Here is a 22,053-nt window from a genome sequence, read left to right as displayed (position 1 = left end):
TTGGCAAATTTTAATCGGAGAGTTGAGAGTCTTTCATTAATGCCAATAGGAACTTCTGACAAGAGCTTCACGAGATTATTTTTAATAGCAAAGCCTACTCCATGTATTTGTCGTTCTTGTTCAGGCAGTCCTTTCCAGAAGAAGGTGCAACTCCCTTTTTCTTCCTTCAGTTGTCCCTCTCCTGCTCTTCAAGTTTCTTGGAGTGCTGCTATGTCAATATTAAAACATCTCAACTCCTTCGCAATGATGGCAGTCCTGCGTTCAGGATGTTCACTATCTGTATTGTCCATCAATGTGCCGGTCCATGACTAGGGGCTTCTGGATTTCACAGTCCTGCCCTCATTGCCATTCACCGATCGCCATGGGACTTTTGCTTTGGTTTGATTTAGTTGGAAGACGCCTGTGAGTTTGTTTTATGTGGGGAGATAGGTGCACGACTATCAACACACAATCTTGACAGAAGAAGGCTTTGATCCAATAGCATGGATACCATGACGATTGGAAGTCTTTTATCTGCTGCAGCCTTCATCCGCCTTCACAGCCATTGTAACTTACACATTGTTATCCTCTGCCTTTTCTGCCATTGAGGACTTTCTTGGATTGTTCTTTGTCTGGTTCCTCTCCCTTGACATTACTGCCATGGGTGACACTGCTGGGAGTACATGACTCCCAACGGCATTGCTCACAGGGTTCATTGGAGCATGCAAGCCCACTCACTACTGCAAGGTGATGACCCAGTGAGGGGACAAGGACAAAATTGTCATCACACTGTCCCTGGAGGTGGCAGCTACTGCTTTCCTCATTGGTTAAACTCTTACAGCATCCCTCTCCCTGAGGAGAAAAAAGGTGCAGGGGGCCAAAAAGTTAAGTCAAACCTGAGGGGGAGGGGTGGACTCCCTCTCCTCAGTGAAACCCACTGTTGGGGCCCATGTCTGTTCTCACAGGGGTCTCAGGCTCCCTCAGTGGGACATCCACAACCACCTCCTCTGTTCTAAAAGCTTCCGCAGCACCTGTCCCAGCACCTTCCCTATGGTTCCTGCAGTCAGCAAGGGGTCTGGACTGAGTGGTGGCTACATCAGCTATTCAGCAGCCATTTAGGCAAGACTTGGAATCCTTGCCACCCTCTCTGTAATGGAGGTGGTGGTGGTTTCTTCAGGCCAAGGGTTCCAAAGGGTACAGCCAAGAAGGGAGGGGGGCAAACCCCTTAACCCAGAGGGTGGGAAGCGATCATAGTGGAGTTGAGGGAGGAATTCTGTCTTGGTAGCCAGCAATGAGCAACACAGCCAGCCAGCCAACTAGTGCTCTGTCCTGGCCCCAGCTGCACCTCTGCTCTGCCTGAATTTATACTCAGTCCAGCCATTGGAGCATAGCAAATTCAGGCGGAGCTGGTGGGTATTCAGCAAGTGGAGTGAGTATGGGGGGCACAGCTTTTTCCACCCCAGCATATTACATATGTTTATACTAATACCAAAGAAGTTTATTTGCCAGGGGTGGGGGGGAGCAGCTTTCCGCTAGAACAAAACTGAAGGATTTATGTGTATTTTTAGATACTAAGTAATTTAAATACCACTTTTAGAAAACTTTTGCAATGTGGAAAAAGTAAAATTGTCAGGGTAAAAATAATAACAATACATCTCCTAAGAAAAGGAAGGCTTTCAGTCATATGCACAGTCAAGTTTGTTTAAAATGATAATGCTCACGACTTTTGCAGCAGGTAAATACATGACACAAATACCACAAGACAAATGCAGTTACACAGTCATGTGTGGTGGCCCACAAGGTTTTTACAATAGTAGAAGGGTTGTCTGACAGGCATGGGCTGGGTTTCGCTAAGTGAGTTACAAATTGTACAAATCTGATATATATACATCTCAACAATGTCTATGTGGTATTATGCTTATCATAGCCTCTGCTGTTGGTTGGCGGAGCTGATGTGATAGCTCCAAATGTTTAATTTCTTAGGGAACAAAAACAGTTTGCAGCCCACCTTCTGTGAGTAAGGGAAAATTGTTTGTTTGGCTGGATGGAAGCTCAGGAAATTGCAGAGAAAGATGTTGCACAACTAAGACTGGATCTACTCATAGAGTAGATTAAGGTGGTTGAATGCTGAGTGGTAGAATAGACTGTACCACTTCAGACTACAGGTGGGCCATAACTCTTTTGATTACATTACCACCTAAAAGACCCCTTAGAACTGAAAACTAGCACATCAGGGAGAAATCTCTGCAGTGCTGCACTCAGTTCCTATTTGCAAGAATGTGATGCCATATGTGCACCCATCTGGAGTATAGCTAGCATTGATGCAACTGTTGTACAGCCTGCTCACAGGGCGTGCTGTGCAAGGCCCTGCATCTGATTTGCCATTTGGGCTAGGGCACATGCAACCTAAGGCATGGCCATACAGCAGTTTGCAGTGCTTTATGTTTGATGCTTTAGCAGATTTACAGGAGTATGAGAAATAACTCAGGAGATGCAGGTATATTTCTTTCTAAGGGCACCTCCATGGCCACAGCTGGAAACCAAGAGTGTACAGTTCATTCTCACCTGTCAGCTATATGGATCCACAGCGTGTGAAGAAATAGTGAGGCACCCAGCATATCTGACTTGGAGGAATGCAGATTTATGTGTCCGCTCAAGTTAACATGCAGACTTCTGAGAAAGGGTAATATATGCTGGTGGCTGGGGATGGGTGAGAATTCCACTGAATTTGGATTTTGCACCAGACTGGTCTGCATATTCTCCATCTTTGTGGAGCGATCCTCTTTGCTCCAAACTTACAGCAACTTTTCACTGACACCGGATTTTTCCCTTGAATATTTCCTCAATTATTTTGTTCTTTTATTGATTTTATTCACAGCACAGCAGTACACGTTTCTCCCCCTCTCTCTCTGCCATCCCCAATCCAATCGAATAATCCAAGCTCCAAGTGGGAGGAAGGAAGCCAAACCTATAATGGAGATTAAAAGGCAAGCCTAGCCCTAGAGAGTCTGTAGAGAATCCTTAACATGGGCATGACTCTTAACCTTGCCTTCTAATATCTGTAGTGTTAAATGATTAAAAGGCAAACTTAGAGACTGGAGTGTCTCACCTACATTAAGGGCTCCAGGCTTAACTGAGGAGGAGGTGGGGGATGGAGGGGCCCTGAAAGCTGCTTTCCTCCTTTCCTTTCCAAAAGGAAAATGGCCAATCTTTGCATGCTAACCTGAAAACTGACCAGTCCCAGAGGAAGAGGAGGAGGAGGGGGTGGCAAAACTGCTTTCCTTTAAAAATATAAATATTTCCTTTCAAAATATCAATATTTCCTTCATTTATTGATATTTCCTTCAAAATATTGATATATCAATATTTTGGGGAGAGAAAAAAACTGGACTGATAAGAGCAGCAACAGAGGGCAAAAAATGAACTCTGATAACACCGGTTAGGTTGAAGCAGTGCTTTTGAAGCAGCACCAGCCAACAGATCCCATCGCTACTGGTGACTCTCTGACATGTTCCTCATCCTTGCACCATTCAAGAGAGCAATCATTGAGTTATTAGCATACAATCATGCATAAAAGTCAGGCTCATTCTGTGTCTGGAAAAAGTAACACAAAATGGCCTTCTTCAAGTTTAATTTAGAAGTACTAAGGTCACCAACCTTTGGTGCCAATGAGCACACATGGAATATTGCATAAGTGCCATGGGTGCCAGTCACAAAATTGCTGCCATGAGAGTGTGGCATAACACAAAATGGCTGTCTCATCTAAAAGACCAGAATAAGATAGGACTACTAAATAGCTTAGGCATGTCCCAGACAATGGGAATGATAGCCTTCTGTTTACTTTTGGGGTTTGCCTTAAAGAAAATGTCATTTGTGTAATGTAATTACAGAATCTGAACTGCAGAGGGTTACAGCTTTGTAATGCCCCCTTTCTTATAGTTTCACCCTCATGCCTGCGTATAAGACCCCACTATGAATGAACAAATAATTCATAGAACTTGGCTCCTCAGCAGATCTCTGAATTGCCAATGGGATTCCAGACTCTTGCACTTCACAGAGCCATCAGTAGGCTAGTTACATGTGTTACTTTCATGTGTTTGTCCATGGGAATAACTTGCTGCAGCCATATCTGTAAATAAGACAAAAAGTATTTTACTTAGTAATACCACCACTGCCCACTCTATGGGTAGAAACACACTCGCTGTTCTGCCAGTTCCAGTGCATCTCCACCTCTCTCTTCTGAAAACGGGGGCACATGACGCTAGTCAAACCCCACCCTTTTTTGTTGTAAAATATGGTGAGAGCAGTTTAAGCACATTTTTTTAAACTCTGCTTCAAAGAGATTTTGCAACTCTTCTGCAGATCAGCCTGTTTCCCCTCCAGGTGTGGTTAATGGAAACACTTTGCTCTGGTGGCTAGTGTGTTTACAGCCTATGTTTTAGTCTGCTAAAAATGGGGTGAAATGTAATGCTGCCATTAGTGGAACAGCTTTTGATCCAGCAAAAGCATCCACTGAGATAAGAACAGCATGGAAGATGATATTGAGGCAGAGGGGGACTGCAGGGAGAAGGCAGAATCAGAGAAAATTGCCTCCCCTTCTCTCACACTAGCAGACCCCTCCACTGGAACAAAAGTCATTCCATGAGTAGAATGGCTGCACTGAATTTCACCCAATGTCCTCTTAGCATAACATTCTGTCAAACGTTAAGTATGTGGAAGGTGGACTGTATTGTTTATTCTTAGGTCTTGTAAAAGCAAATGATGGAATAGTTATCATCTGAGTGTAGAATTTGAATTCTTACAGACAAAACAGTTCTGTAATGCCCACCTCTTCCCTTCTGTTTTATTTCCATTCAGCTCAACGACTCAGCTAAACAGCTTATTGAGATGGACAAGACCAATCTAGCTGCTGCATCTGGCACTGATGTCTCTTTGCCAGCTGACACTAACCTAGCAGTGAACACAGCCCAGTGCTGTACATTGAACAGTGCCGGAGCAGTCAGTGCCATTCAGAGGCATATTGATGGCAAGAAGAATGCCAAGAAGCGCCACTCCTTCACTGCTCTCAGTATGACACACAAATCTTCTCAGGCCATGAATAACAGGCATTCCATGGAGATTAGTGCCCCAGTCCTGATCAGCTCAAGTGACCCCCGTGCTGCTGCCAGAATTGGAGATGTGACTCATCTCTCATCCAGCACTCCAGTCCAGGTAAATTATTGATAAATTAATCATGGTGCTCAGCCACAGAAGGGATAGACCAGATACCACTAGCTTCTTCATGTGATTTGACTTCTAGATAGATGATGAGTTGTGGCACAAATTCCTAAGAGATAGTCACTACCTGATCATCCATCAATAAGATGTCCTCAATTACATGCTTATGCCAATTAATGGTAAATAAATATGTATCTGAGAAAACATCTCTCCCTACATTGTCCTGCCCATGTGTAAAATCTGTGAGGGAAGCCCTGTTAGTGGTCCCCACACCCAGTGAGATCTGTGGGGTGGGGACCCATGGGCAGGCTTTCTCAGTGCTGGTCCCATGCCTCTGGAGTGACCTTCCCTCTGAAGTGTGTCTCACCACGATGCTGTTGTCATTGTGTTGCCAGGTGAAGACGAACCTCTTTGCTCAGGCTTTTGGGGAAGGGTGAGATACATTGGACTGGATTTGTGTTGCTCCTGCTGTTTTATTTGTATATAATTTATGCTGGTTGTTTTTAATATTATTGTTTTGATTTTCTGTATTTCTGCCCTGGGATCTTTGGGTGAAGGGTGGTGAATAAATATGATAAGTAAACAAATACACATATATACATGTGTATTCAACCGACATAAGTGATGAGATCTTTAGCTCAGAGTCACAGTGCACCACAGCATGTTACAGTTTGTATTTATTATTTATTTGATTTATATACCACCCTTCCTCCCAGCTGGAGCCCAGGGCAGCAAACAAAAGCACTAAAAACACTTTAAAACATCATAAAAACAGACTTTAAAATACATTAAAACAAAACATCTTTAAAAACCTTTTTTTAAAAGCTTTCAAGCCATCTTTTTTAAAAAAAGGTTAACAGCATATTGTTTTTAAAAAAGTAAAAACATATTTAAAAGCAATTCTAACACATACGCAGACTGGGATAAGGTCTCAACTTAAAAGGCTTGTTGAAAGAGGGAGGTCTTCAATAGGAGCCGAAAATATAACAGAGACGGCGCCTGTCTAATATTTAAGAGTAGGGAATTCCACAAGGTAAGTGCTGCCACACTAAAGGTCCATTTCCTATGTTGTACAGAACTGACCTCCTGATAAGGTGGTATCTGCAGGAGACCCCTACCTGAAGAGCGCAGTGATCGACTGGGTATATAAGGGATAAGACGGTCTTTCAGGTATCCTGGTCCGAAGCTGTATAGGGCTTTGTACACCAAGACTAGAACCTTGAACTTGGCCCAGTAGCAAATAGGCAGCCAGTGCAATTCTTCCAGCAGCAGGGTGACATGTTGGCAATACCCTGCCCCAGTGAGCAGCCTTGCCGCCACATTTGTACTAGTATATATAGGAGAATTAGTCCTCAGACAGCATACCAGAGCTTAGAATCAAAGAATGTAGTTTATTGCAGGTTACAGAGCAAAAAAGGATTGGTTAAGTAAGCAGCATTCAAATATGACTAGCAGCTTAGTCAAGCTGGGACAGATTGAGGTAGGAACAGACCGGAGGTGAATGAGGAAAAAGAGGTGCCAGTATTGCTTCTGTTAGGCTGAGAGAAAGAGGCAGGGGCTTAGTCCAGAGATTGTCCTTAGCACCAGACTAAGTTCCTAGGGTTGGTTGTGGTGGGGAGCTGTGTCTAGATGAGCCTTGCAGGTCTCTGAATCTTTGTAAAGCTTTTTTAAATAGGCTGGGAAAGGAAATGCATAGTGATGCATTCCCTAGGAACCCTAACTGAATGAAGCTCAAAACAAAAACAACAACAAAAGGAGGAAAGGAATGTCTGACTCAGGGAGCAGAGAAGGAATAGGGCCAAGCTAACTTAGGATAGAGACATACTTACTGTTCTGCAGGTTCCAGTGCGTTTCCACCTCTCTCTTCTGAAAACGGGGGCACTTGACACTAGTCAACCCTCCCCCCTTGTTTTACTGTAAAACCTGGTGGGATCAACCAAGTGCATTTTTTAAAAAATTCAGCTTCCAAGAGATTTCAAAATTGATCAGCCTGTCAACCCATTCCCCCTTCAGGTGTGGCCAATGAAAATGCTTTGCTGTAGGCAACTAGTATGCACACAGCCTAGAAAGTGGGAAGGGGGTTGGAGTGAACAAAGTAATCCTCATCCTGGAGCCACCGAATGGATTCTCTGAGAGTGTGGCCAAGACTGACCAATGGAACAGCCTGTAATGAACCCAACCAGGGAACCTTCAAGACTGAACACTGACCTAGCTGGGATAGCCCCTTATAGGCTATAACTAGAGGGATCTTCCCAAAATTTTGTTATTAATTTTTTTATTTGCAAATTTAACAATGAAAGAAAGAAAAAGAAAACAAAGAAAAAAATAATGACGTGAAATAAAATAAAAAGCTTAAAGGCACAACAATAAAACATAAAATAAAGAAAAATAAATAATATATGAATACTAATAATAATAACACTAAACCACCCTCAGTTTATATTGTGTATACAATAGCCATCAGTACATGCATCTTGAGTTAAGCGTATAAATTAATATAGGCCCTTCAGATATCTAACTAGGGCCACATTCACACCATACATTTATTCCACTATTATTCCATTTTAAACAGGCATGGCTTCCCCCAAAGAATCTAGGGAAGTGAAGTTTATGATGCGTATTAGAGTTGTTAGGAGACCCGTATGCCCCTCACAGAACTGCAGTTCTCAGAGTGTTTTAACAATCAATCCCTCTTCCCAAGGAACTCAGGAATTGTAGCTTTATGAGGGGAACAAGGATCTCCTAACAAATCTCAGAAACATCAGATTGATAGGTCCTCCAGATGGGCCTTTTCAGTAGTGGCCCCACATCTTTGGAATGATGTAGATCATATGGATCTCTCATTGGTGTCTTTTAAGTTATATTTTGGACTATAACTCTCATTCCTGACCATTGGCCATGCTGGCAGGAGTTAATGGGTTGTAGTACAAAACATCTGGGTAGCACCAGGTTGGGAAGCCTGCTTTAATGAGGTTATTTAAAGGACATTTGGAATACTGTTATAAGCAGTTTGGCAATTGGCCATATACCCAACATATATAGTAACTAGCATAGCATATTTATTTATAGTGCCATTGGCCACCTTTCAGTAAATATGCTCTTGAATAATGAAAACCTGGCAGTGTGCAGTGAACAGTAATGTTTCTGTCAGCCTACAATGTATTTGAAAGATTTGCTTCACATTTTCCCATAGTGGGAATCGTCCACTTCTTGTTTGCATTAACCAACCTTTGGCCTCAATTTCAGATTACTGAGAGGCTGAGATCTGTAGTTCTCTTCCTGACCCTTTCACAAAACTAGAAACATAGATCTTCAAACAACCTCTAGCAGTGTAGGAACTGTTTTCCTGTGGCAAGATATCATGTTGCTATGCAGGTATGCGAATCATGGAGCCATGTGGACAGGACCAACTGCGTCAGAAAGACCCACATGATTCCCGCATTCACACATGCAGCAATGTGTGTGCTCACCATGGAAATGAAAGTTCAACTATGCCAGAATTATACATGAATGGGGTCTTACTTGCTAAGAGTACAGCTGGGTGGAATAGTGAGTGATGTTACAGTGATGGAAGGCAATGGGATCTGAGTGACTTCTGGGTGACAGTGTGCTAAGAACAAGTCTTGGATATAGTTAAGTGTGAGACAAACCATGAGCCAGTGTTCAGATGTAGTGGTAAACCAAACCATGGCTTAGCTCCAGGCAGTGCAGCAGCAGGAAGACTTGGGGAGGAGTGACATGGCCACAGTTTTTCCTGGTAAGTACCTGGACACATGCTCGTTTACGCTTAGCCATGGTTCGGCTTAGCGTTATATATGAACTAGACCACTGTGTGCCAGAACCTGTGAAGCCATCAAAACATGAGAAAATTGATTTGGTTAATGGTCACTTGATTACAAGGCTGTGTATTCACTAATGGAATAGAATCAAGTACAGATAATTACTACAGGATCCTTTTCCCCCCCAATAGATGAAGCTGTACTAGTTATGTGTCTCTTATCCTTAGACTTACATTTGAAATAATGACGCTAGCTTCTTCATTAAAAATGAAACATTTTCAGAATCTGTAAAGAAAATGAAACACAGCATTTTTGTCTATGCTAAAATGCATGCAGTTGTCTATCTGTCCAATAATCCATCAACTACTAAATTAGATTTCACATCAGCATGTACACCTGTCAGGTATGCTTTAAGTTGGATTCCTGCATTGTACAGGGGGATAACCTTATAGGACCCTTCCAACTCTACTATTCTGTGATTTTGTGATGTAGTAACTAACATTAATGGCCTGAATTAACTATAAAAAACAGCCAGTAATATTGTTGAAATGATGAGAACATCTTTTACATAACAATATTTATTTTAATAGTTTCATACTAATGTCATCCAATGTGTCATCTCTTAATTAACAGACATGAATGCATTAGGATTTTGTATACATGTAAGGAGACAAATCATACAGGTGGTTGTCCAGCTGCCTCTTTAATGCTCCAGCGTTGGAGAGCCCATTGCCTCCCTAGGTAATTGGTTCCATTGTTATACCACTCTAACAGTTAAGAAGTTTCACCTGATGTTCAGCCAAAATCTAGCTTCCTGTAAATTGAGCCCATTATTCTGTATCCTCCACTGTGGGGTTATCGGGAAGAGATCCTGGCCCTTTCCTGTGTGACAACCTTTCAAGTACTTGAAGAGTGTGCTAATATCTCCCCTCAGTCTTCTCTTCTCAAGGCTCTTCTCTTTCAGTCTCTCCTCATAGGTCTTTATTTCAAGTCCCCTGATTATCCTTGCCTTCCTCTGAACCTGTTCCAGTTTGTATGCATCCTTCTTAAAGTTCACTGTCCAGAACTGAATGCAGTACTCAAGATGAGGCCTAACGAATGCCAAATAGAGGGGAACTAGTACTTTATGTGATTTGGAAGCTACTGTTAATGGAGCCTAAAATAGCTTTTGCCTTTTTTGCAGCCACATTGTACTGTTGGTTCATATTCAGCTTGTGATCAACAACAATTCCAAGATTCTTCTTGCATGTAGTATTGCTGGGCCAAGTATCTATCCTTCTTCATCTTATAACTGTGCATTTGGTTTATTTTTCCTAGGTGTAGAAGTTTGCACTTATCCCTGTTAAATTTCATTCTGTTGTTTTCAACCAAATACTCCAGCCTGTGAAGATCAGTTTGAATTTTGTTTCTGTCTTCCAGGGTATTAGTTATCCCTCCCAATTTTGTATCATCTGCAAATCCGATGAGCATTCCCTGCATTTCCTCATCCAAGTCATTGATAAAAATGTTGAAGAGCAATGAGCCCAGGACTGAGCCCTACAGTACCCCACTCATTACCTCACCCCAGTATGAGAACGAACCATTGATAAGCATTATTTGAGTATGATTCTGTAGCCAACTGTTCACTTGATACTTGTTCCATCCAGCCCACATTTAGCTAGCTTGCTAGTTAGAATATCATAGGGCATTTTGTCACAAGCTTTGCTGAAGTCAAGCTATATTATGTCCACAACATTCCCTCAATCTACCAGAAAGGTTACCTGATCAAAAAATAAGAAAAATTAGCCTGGCAGGATTTGTTCTTGACAAACCCATGTTGGCTTCTAGTAATCACTGCATTGTTTTCAAGGTCCTTACAGACTGAGTGGTTTATAATCTGCTCCAGAATTTTCCCAGGGATTGATGACAAACTGACTGGTCTGTGGTTTCCAGGTTCTTCTTTTTTGCCCTTTTTGAAGATAGGGACATTAGCCCTCCTCCAGTCATCTGGCACTTCACCCATCCTCCATGATTTCGCAAAGATAATAGACAGTGATTCCAAGAGTTCTCCAGCCAGTTCGTTCACTACTCTAGGATGCAGTTCATCAGGTCCTGGCGATTTAATCTCCTTCAAGGTAATTAAGTATTTCTGTCAATCTCAAGCTGCAATCCTGCCCCTTCAACTTGTACTTCACGTTTGCCAGGAGGGTAATGGATCCTCTTTTGGGAGAAGACTGAGCCCAAAGCACTTCTGCCTTTTCTTTATCAGCTGTTACCATTTTGCCATCCTCACTGAGTAGCTGAACCACCATTTTCTCTCTCTGTCTTTTACTATAGATGTACCCAAAGAAAGCTGTTAGCATCCCTCGCTAACCTCAGCTATTTCTGAGCTTTAGCCTTCCTGATGCTATCCCTGCAGTTCTGTGCTACCTGTCTGTACTCTTCATAAGAACATGAGAAGGTCTGCTGGCCCATCTAGTCCAGCATCCTCACAGTGGCCAACCAGATGCCCATGGGAAGCCAGCAAGGAGGACCTGAGCGCAACAGCACGCTCCCCTCCTGAATTTGGTGGCCATCACTGCCTCTTGTGGGGGCGAATTCCACCGTTTAACTATGTGTTGCATGAAGAAGTATTTTCTTTTGTCTGTCCTGAATCTTCCAACATTCAGCTTCATTAAATGTCCACAAGTACTAGTGTTGCGTGAGAGGGAGAAAACCTTTTCTCTATCCACTTTCTCCATGTCATGCATAATTTTATACACTTCTATCATGTCACCTCTGACAGGCCTTTTCTCTAAATTAAAAAGCTCCAAATGTTGCAACCTGTCCTCATAGGGGAGTCACTCCATCCCCTTGGTCATTCTGGTTGTGGCCTGTCCACCTTCCACTTCTTATATCCGTGCTTTTTTGTTTTCAGGTCATATATAAGACTTCTTTTTCCCATATGCAAATCAATATATTTTGATACAATGAACCTACATGCTTAGCAATGAACACATATCACTGCAGCATATTATAAAATCTCCTACAGAAACTGCACTTGGAGATAACTGTTGTGCTAACTGTCCAAATTGTAAATGTACTGCCTTCAAGTCGATTCCGACTTCTGCTAGATTTACTTTGTCATTTTTTGAAGTGGTAGAATCTCAGCTGTTTTTTGTTAGTTAATGATAAGCATATAGAACTCTTGTACTGCTTTAAGTGTATTTGAAAATAAGTGGTGGTCTTAAAAACCTTTTCATTGTCTTGAAAGCTTGGAAGCAAGCATCAGATTCTGACCAAAACAGTCAGGGAAATCTATCACAAACATAGCTTCTTTCAAGAGAATTTTCATCTAGCATATATATGATGCTGGCACCTTGAGTACAGACATTAAACATAAAAAATGGTCTTCTAAATTGTGTGTGTCTGTCATGCAGAGTGTTCTTGCAGGTTAGTTAAATTGATTTGTATTGAGTATTAGGTTAGGCTGCAGACCAATGATAAAGGTAAGCAGCAGCGAGGTTAGCTATTAGATTTGCAGAGGGGCTTTCCACAAGTGAAGTCCGTATACAGTGAGGGAAATCCCAGTTGGCTCACTAATCTTGCCTAGGCCTCAGATGGCTCATCTTCTCTCCATTTGCACCCCTTATGAATTATTCTTCCTTTCTATTTAGAAAGGTCACAGGTCAGCCTGCTCCAAATCCCCTGGTTTTTCTGACCAAAGATACATCTCATAAATAATGAAGTATGGCTGCCTGCACCCCACTATATAATCTGAGCAGAGAAGAAAGAATGCAAGAGCATTTGCTTGCAAATAAATTCTCATCTTAAATAGAGTCGATTGGTGCACAGTAAAAGCTAACACATGATTCCTAGCTGAAGAGTACACATTTTGAAAAGAGTAATAAACAACCTCTATGCAGGGTCATCTGCTCTAAGGTGCAACAACAACACAAAACAAATGGATCGTGTCTAAATGATTTTCCAGTATAAAGGGAACTATGGCAGGGAGGTCTGATTTCTAGTCAACAGAAAAGTGGGAAAGATCTCTAAAGTTTCAAACTATAGTTTCACACTGGGAGAGTTGAGATACGAAGCATACGGATTATATTTAAAGTCGAGAGGAGCCAAAAGAAAAGTTTTAGCTTTACATCTGTGCCTGAGAGCCTGGGAGAGAAACAAATCAAATCTCTTCTGGTTTTGGATTTGGACAGAGCCTATATTCTACACACGGAACATTCTTTGTTGGGCTCCAAATAAATATTGCCTTTATGGATAATGATAGTTGTGCTCAAAACATATCACATGAACTCATGAGTTTAAAATTCTTTTTTGCATAAAATTAGCCTTACTCGTTAGCCCAGAACCTTCATTTGAACCTATTTAGCTTCCTTGAGACAAAAGACCAGGATAACAAGCACATTTAAATGGGGGAGAATTCAGGCATACTTGTAATATGCCAAAGGCTGTGTTATTCATCCCCACCCCCCACTCCCCAAGGCATGTTGTGCAAGCGGAGCTGAATAATGTCTACTGATTTCTGTTACACAGAAATGCCATGGCAATGAAAAAAACAAGTGGCAAAAATGCAGATCTTCCCACATCGACTTGATGTGTGATGAGGAAAACAAATGAAGAAAAAGCATGCCTGGCATCATGTATAGGATACCAACTAAATCAGACTTCAGTTACATTTCAAAAGATTGAGATTTACGTCCAAATAAATGCTTTTAGAACTATGCTGCCAGACATCTTAAATCCAACTACATCTTATCTGGATTGTGGATTGGGCTATTAATCTGAATTCGTTGTGCATGCAGAGTATAACTGACAATGGATATAAAACTGGAGTCTTCTGAATGCATTGGTATTTTAAACACCTAAAATTCATATCTGAATTTAGGAAATGAGTGGTTTAATATTTAGTGATTACCTTGTTACACTATGACCTTACCTATCCAGATTTGTCCACCAAGTTTCACATTCCCAGTATGGAGTACACTTTTTTAGGAGAACCATGATATTAAAGTAACTTGGCTATGCCATTGTGGAGGCATCCAAACTGTCCCCAGGTATAGTTTCACATGGATAATGTAATATATTGCCAGCCACCCAAGGAAACAGTTTCCATTGTTTACACTGTTGCATTAGCATACATTCCAGCTGCTACATTTATAAGAATTACTCCTTAGATCACCCAGATCACAAATATATTCTCCTTATCAATGCATACCTAAGGACAATTGGGTACGTTGGGTGTGTAACGTGGACAATGTCTGAATCAGCCTTACTATTGTTGATTGCCAACATAACTTGAAGCAGAAATCTGGAAATGAACAAACACATTGATTAAATAATCAGTCATACAATCTCTCTTAACAAATTAAAGCTATGATATTCTCTATACAGACCGTGGACACCACAGAAACTGCTCATAGGAGCATAGAAATTCCACTATTTTCAGTGGATCATTGAAGTGGCAGCCTCCTGCATGCCTGTCTTGGCACTGTAGCACACATCCAGGATGGGGGTATCGAAATGAAAGTCAGGTACTTGCTGTAAGATGAAAACCAACTACATGGATGGTAGCACCCACTTCCATCCTCTGCCAGCCCCTGTAGCCATGTGGACTCTTATTTCATGGAGCAGATATTCCTGGCTATTACTGAACCACTGTGATATCCCTATCCAGCTACAATAGAACACAGCTTTTTCTCCAATCTTTTGTGCTGCCTGGGTTTTTTTGGGGGGTGGGGTGGGGTTAGAAGTGCTACATTGCTCTGTAATTTATAGGCTAAATAAATCTACAGCAGAGATTGGTGTTCATCACCTTCTGCAGTAGACAAGTAGCTAGTGTATGCCCATCTGCAGCTGTAATTATGTTTATCTGTATATATACGGATGGTTTTTTAAATATATTGCACCATTAAATGTAAAGCTATATTCTGGAGCTCTTGGATGATTTACCTCCCACTTTGGTAATTAACATTTGATGAGAATACTTGATCTTGGCTGTAGCTCTTTCTTGCCAATACTTGGTAGCAGAACTATGAACTAAGTGCTTTCATATTATTTTTAAGAACATTAGGGCCTGGAGTGATCGCATGACCCATTGTTTGATAGTCAGTGAATTTGACAGAAATGAGTAGCATGAATCTCAAGGACCATTAGCCTGTTTTCTAGTTCAGCAATTCCCAGAGGATGCCATATTAACAACTTGTAGGTATGGAATATCAGAATATGTCTCTCTATCTAGTCTTAAAAAGATACAGATATGTAATCCATACATTAAAAGACTTATCTCTTTCATTAACAAATATGGAAAGAAATGAGATTCTGCTACATTTGTTTCTAAAGTCAGAATAAGAGATGTTGGGTGGTAGCTTCATTGAAGATTATGCCCAACCAATAGCAACAATGATAGCATTTTCTCCTCCTACTTGTGATAACCTTGGACTAAATTGGTACTTTTATTACTGTCCTCAGCTCCCATATGCCAACAAAAAGACCACTGAGGAAACAAAAAAGCATTTGGATTTGATTTTTTAGCCATTCCTTTTAAAAAATACACACACAAAAATCAGGCTGGAAGTGAAAGCTGATGTTACTATTTAGCATGTATTGTTTACTTATTTTTAGATATTTATTTGCATAGCTAAAATTGAGAGCAGCTCAAAGCAAGTCATTTCTTTTATTTGTCAAGATAGATGACTGTATGTAGACATCAGAGGAGCCTAAATGGGGGAGCAGCATGGTTGAGTAAAGAACCACTACTAATGGTAAGGTAAAATACTTTATTGTTTACAGCCATAGGCCATCACAATCCGGGAATAAAAAAACATGAGCATGGGTAATTCGCAAGTAAGGCACATATAACAAAATCGCAAAAATTATACATAGAATTCACACTACCCGTTACTCCAGTGCATGGGGTGAACCTAGCCCTATGACAAATCCCTGCCAACTGTTTAGTAACGAGGCGTCTGGATGTGCCACATAGTCTTGTCCTTTAAAACTAACTAACATTTTTAAAACTGTTGGACACTTCAAGGAAGTATTATTGACCACCGTTACGAAAGGGTCATAATGGAGAGTATGAGGAGTGAACTGAGAGGTTGCATTTTTGTCCGGGGGACTACAAGTAGGGACAGATTAAACAGAGTTATGCTGGTTTGTGCAGTTTAGCACATTTGGCCCGTATCTTGTCCGCAGCCGATGCAAAGTTGGCGACCCTGGATGTTGTATAAATATCCGTGCCAGCCAAGAGGATGGCAATCTGTTCTGGAATGGCCCTATCCACCATGGGGGAAATTATAGGTGATATAGTTTTCGATCTCAAGTCCGCATAAAGGGGACATCTCAAGAGATAGTGGGCCAGGTCTTCGACCTCCCCCATCTGACATATACAAACTCGTGCATGATAGGGGGTATTGGCATAGCGTCCTTCGAGGAAGGAAGTGGCCATTGTTTGTAATCGAAGGGCCGTGAATGATCTCCTCAAGGAGGGTATTGTTAAGAATGAGAGATATGGTTCCATGATAAAGGTGGTTTTATACCAGGGATACCATATCGAAAAGGTTGATTGAGAGGCTGAGTACAAGGACCATCTTTGCGCATAGAAATAGATCCTACCCTAAAATAGTTTAATGGCTTTTGCAGAGACAGACTTGGGTAGAATGGAGAGAGAGATCCCATATGCAGCCAGTTTATGTTTGGTTTGGTGGAGCCAAGGGAACTGATGTGGTGATTGCATCTGTTCCAAGAGACACTTCTTGGGAAGAGAGGAATCATCCATTCCAGACAACCGCAGCCAATAAGAGCCCATGGCAGCATGTACCAGTGATTCTAGTGGCTGAGAGCCCGTCTCGAGTCTTAACAGAGCGGCTGGAGTACCACGCGGGGTGGCCAGAATAAACCTGACAAAGGCAGTCTGAACTTTCTCAAGGGCTAAGGTGTTACAGTAGCCCCAAATTTCCGCTCCATAGAGGAGTTGAGGTACTAGTTTCCTTTGGAAAATTTCCAGAGCAGGGGGAACAAGGAGTCCGCCTTTGCAAGTGAAGAAACAGTTAAGCTGATAAACCGAATGTAGGGTTTTCAATTTAACTGATTCCAAGTGGGATTTCCATGATAAATTTGAGGCAAAGTTAAGGCCCAGGTATCGGTAATTTTGTTGCTGGAGAATGGTTCTACCATTCAGTCTCCAAATATGTGTGGTGCGTTTCTTCCCAAACACTACCACTTTGGTCTTGTTGAAATTGATACGAAGGCCTTCCTTTGCACAGTATGAACCTAGGCTGTGTAGGAGTCTCCTCATTCCTACCTGTGTTGTAGAAATAATGGCCAGGTCATCTGCATAGAGTAGAACTGTGAGTTTATCTGATTGAATTGATGGAGGAAAATATTTAAGGCCCGAAAGTTCCCTTACTATATTGTTTATGTAATAATTGAAGAGGAAGGGCGCGAGAACGCAACCCTGGCGGACCCCACGGTGGGTGGTGATCAGCTCGGAGAGAAGGCCATTGGCCCCTAATCTCACCCTGAGTGATGTGTTGGAGTGTAAAATTTGGAGGAGAAGGAGTAAACGCTTCTCAATATTGGTATCTCCAAGTTTCTGCCAAAGTCGATCTCTATCTACCGTGTCAAAAGCCGATGTGAAGTCTACAAATGTGATAAAAAGTTATTTCCCTTTGTAGAATGCATATTTCTGGATTAAATGCAGCAGTACAAAGCATTGATCTATTGTGGATTTGCCTTTAACGAATCTAGCCTGCTCCTTAACAATTATGCCATTCTCACTGGCCCATCTATCCAATTTCGCTAGCAGATATTTCGAGTATAGTTTGGATACAATGTCCAGCAATGAAATGGGTCTGAAGTTTTTTGGATCACTCTTGTAAAGCGGAATAACTATGCTTGTTCCCCAACCCTTCGGAACTTGGCCAGAATCATTTATATGAGAAAACACTTTGGCTAAGACAGGAGCCCACCATTCAGAGTTGGACTTGAAAACCTCTGAGGGGAGCATGTCTTTGCCTGGTGCCTTATTATGCGGAAGCGATTGAATCAGAGAGGCTACCTCCTCTTTTGAGACCGGGCTCCACACAGGGCAGAGTTGTAGGGTTCCAATAAGGTCTAGAGGGATGGCCTGTGTGAGGGGCGAGGGATTTTTATAGAGCAATGAAAAATATTTGGTCCATTGGTCTGATGTAATTTGGTTGTCAGTATGAGAGCACTCTCCCCTTAGGCCTCCGGCTCCCAGCTCCCAGAATTTGGACGTATTTTTTTCCCCAACAGCAAGACCCAACTCTCTCCATAGGAGTTGAGTATGATCGAGGTTTTTTTTGGATAACAGTTTTTTGTAGGCCCGTCTTTGGTCCAGGAATCTAGAAAAATTTTCGTGCGTATCAGCCTTTCTAAGGGCCCTAATGGACTGTCCGAGTTTGCGTTTCGAGTTTACACAATCAGAGTCAAACCAGCCCCTACTTTTTGGTTTGCCTAGTTGGGAGCTAGTTAGCAGGGGTTTTAACAGCCTCACAATGGATTCATAAGAACCAATGGGGTCAAGGTCAGCAAAGAGGTGGGCTCTCAGTGACAGAAGCAGTGGCAGATTTAAAAGAGATACAACTTCATCATGCAGCTTCCCATTCCACCGTAGCCTTCTTCCCCCCTGGACCACTAGTCTCTCGGGAGGAATGATGTTAGTATAGGGGGGATGTAGCGGGAGGGAGAAGCTGGCATGTAAGGGCATGTGGTCACTCTCGGGTCGCGGTATTACCTCGAAGGATTTTATGATTGGAATAAGAGGCTGTGATAGGGCCATGTAATCGATGACACTTCTGCCCTTAGGTCCCGTATAGGTATATGTATCAACGGCACGGCTTAGGTTCGATCCGTTGCATATAAACAATTGATATTTAAACAGCAGCTTAAAGAAAGCTCGGCCGGCCTGATTTACTCTAGGGTCCCTTGAGTTTCTATTGGAAGGGCCACCAGGTCATCGGAATCTAATCCTAGCAGGGGAGCAACCGCCAGATTATTGGGGCCCAGTCTGGCATTAAAGTCTCCCATCATCAAAATTCTGGGGTCCTTGTAGTGTTGATTTAAAGTGAGCAGGACCTGATCTAAATCCGCCCAGACCGAGGTCCCCCCCCCCCCGTTTAGAACACAGTGGTGGTACATAGACATTGATCACAAATAATTCAACATTCTCAGGACAGGAAATCTTGATAATTAGTATGTTGTTAGATGGAATCAGTTTGAGCTCAGTGACTGAGGGGTTCCAATCGACCGATATTAAAATGGCCACGCCTCCTAGCAGCCTGCCCGCTTTTGCGATTTAATCACCAGAACTATGTAGGCTTTATAGCCTGGCAGTGAAGGGAAGTCGGGAGCCACAATCCAGGTTTCCTGTAAGCAAATAATTTGAAAATAGTTGCAAAACTCTATGAAACCTTGATCCATCAGCTTAGAGTACCAGCCCGCCACATTCCAGGAGATTACAGTAATAGTGGTCCGAGCAGTAATTGCTGGGTTTTTTTTTGTCAGATTAATACAGGATCCTCCTGATGGATTATCGCTTCACACAGTAAACTGGGCCTGCAGACATTCAAGTAATCCGGTGGCAATACAAGCGAGGGTTCCTTTGTAGTTAATAGTTGAACGCTGGGGGGTGTGCCCAGTTCATAGTCCTCCAGGTATCTAGAGTCTGTCCTTCTGGCTCGGAGGTTTTGAAGAAGAGACTGCAGTTTGTCAATGACCTCACGTTGTTCATGGTCAGAGAATGAGGAAAAACAATTTAACAGTTCTTCCTCACCCTCGCAGGAGAAGTCAAAGGTCGCATCCTGTTTCGCGCAGATGTTGGCCGGAGCAGGGGAAAGGAGTGGAGATGCAATAGTAAGTGTTGATGGGGCAGAGGAACTTGCCACGTCCACTGTGATAAGGTCTGAACTGATGGAGTTTAATGCTTCCAGGCTTAATTCAACCTGGGGCGAGGCATGAGTAAGCCCAGGGGTGTACTTCGATGCATTTGGCCCTGCAGGTAGTGGGGAGATGCGAGTTTGAGTCAGATTGCTTGGGAGGGCCTGATTGAAGCTCAAGTCACGGAATTCAGCATTTGATGCAAAATTACAAGCATCCAGGGAGCATGTCACTCTCTCAGGTGTGGGGGCAGGACGTGCTGCAATAGTACACTTCACAAACAATGGCTGAGGTTTTGCCAGGTTCGTAAAATGTCTCTGGACGTGAATTCCATATCGGTTGAAGGCGGTCCTGTATGCGAGTAACCGAGTAACCGAGATGTCACAGCTGGAGATTTAAAAGAGAGTAGCACCGATGATTTTGAGGACGAGTTATAAAGAAACTCTATGTTCACAATGTCCTCTGGCCATAAGACTTTCAAGTCCAGCAAATGAAGTGCATTGCAGATCCGTAGTTTCCTCGCAGCAGCTCTCTCACTGATTCTGGGGCAGGGAAGATTTAGTAGGGCCAGCTTGTCTTGGCTGTATTTTAAAGTCCAGGTTCCGAGAGCCTTCTTCCGCCAAGAGTTATTCTCACCAGGTAGATCCCTCCTATTTACAGCCCTCTGATTGAGAGTGGTAGATGTCTCTGTAGTTAATGAGCGGGTCGGGGTGACATGCAACACCTCATGTTGTGTCGGGGGCACCGCCCCCATGAGAGGGGAGATGGATAACGCTGTCCCCAAAGCAGGTGGAGTAGGTATCGCTGCCCCCTGATGGGAAATTTTCCGTTCTGCCATCCCCATTTGCTGGTGTGCATCCAGTAATTTATAAAGTCTACTAAAGTTCATCTTCCTGCGTCTGGGGGCTTATACTTTTTAACGTTCTTAGGTTTTTTCCCTTGAGGTGCAACTTTGCATTTCCTTCCACTGGGTCCCACCTGGGCATTGGCCAACTTAGGGATAGTTATGTTGCGCTTTAATATCGTATTTAATTTGAGGAGTTCTTCAATGAGGTAATTAAGCAGTCCATTTGCTTCTGTAATAAAGTTTTTGACAGACTCAGTCTCTTTGACAACAATCGCCATTTGCAACTGCAAGCACTGTTGTCCTGTTAACAAGAGCTTTTGGGCAATTTCTACCATTTCCAAACTAACCATGGCACCTGTAGAGCGAGTGGGTGATGAGTGGAGTTGAGTGTTAAACAAGGCGGGGCAATCAGAACCCGTGGGTAAAGAATTTGAATCAACAGCTGGTGTGGTTTGTAAGTCCCCAGGGGTTTATGCTAGCTGGAATGACGAGATCTCATCTTCAGTGAGAGGGGGTGACTCCCTCAAATTGTGGGTGTATGTGGGCATTTGTGGCACACCAACGTCACATGCCGACAACGGGGAGGTATCCAAACCGGCTGGGGAGTTCTGGTCGGAAGAAATGCCCAGGTCAGCTCTTGAAATCGAGCCGTACAGATCAGCCAGGTCATCAGGCTCAGCAGTATAGTCCAGACCCAGGCTCAGCAGCTCCGTTGGAGGTATGTCAGCAGCATTTGCAACGCTGCAAGCCCCATTACTCTCATCCATGCCCTGGTTGTTCAGTGAGAAAAATTTGAGTGATTCTGAGTTGAGACCCTCAACTGCGAGACTCCCCTAGGTTCTCAATCAGCTTTCTTCCTTGCTCATGGCAAATTTTGCGTGTTTGAACCATTGTTTGTATAATATGGGGAGCCCCCCTACTTTGAGGTTGTTTGTTGGATTGTGGAGTCTAAGTATTACCAGATTCTTAATCAATGTTAGAGTAATACGGTGAGTCTTACAGAGGACTGATGGAAGTTAGGCTATAGATGAAATAAAACCTGGAGCCATTGCCCAGGATTAATCTCATTAATCTTACTGGGGCAGGATTGCAGTCTTAAAGGTACTCCTGACGCACTTTGGGCTCCGATTTGTTGCCTGTAGGATTTTTCTGGTTGTTTAAAGGAGATAGCTGCTAGCTGGAGTAGAATAAATAGGCTTCCGGCTCGACCTTGGCTTATAGTCAATATTTATGTTGGCAGAGTTCAGAATCCTCCTGGCAAGGGGTTCTCAAGCAAGAAACAAACGCAAGTCACTCGGAGCAGTAACTCACCACCAGCTGATAAGTAGTCGGTTTTTTCAAAAAGGCAAGTTG

The 22,053-nt window shown here is 42.7% G+C and overlaps 1 protein-coding gene across 1 annotated transcript in view; it reads left to right on the top strand.

Annotated features, from left to right (window-relative positions):
* SH3RF3 (SH3 domain containing ring finger 3) overlaps positions 1-22,053 on the top strand; it is a 473,231-nt gene that overhangs the window by 360,074 nt on the left and 91,104 nt on the right. Inside the window, exon 4 of the mRNA XM_061626756.1 lies at positions 4,837-5,190. Coding sequence (XP_061482740.1) covers positions 4,837-5,190 — 354 coding nt within the window. The remainder of the gene's footprint in view (positions 1-4,836; positions 5,191-22,053) is intronic.

Source organism: Rhineura floridana, chromosome 5 (genome assembly GCF_030035675.1).
Source record: "Rhineura floridana isolate rRhiFlo1 chromosome 5, rRhiFlo1.hap2, whole genome shotgun sequence".
NCBI classification, from domain to species: domain Eukaryota; kingdom Metazoa; phylum Chordata; class Lepidosauria; order Squamata; family Rhineuridae; genus Rhineura; species Rhineura floridana.
This window is presented reverse-complemented; position numbering and strand designations above follow the sequence as displayed.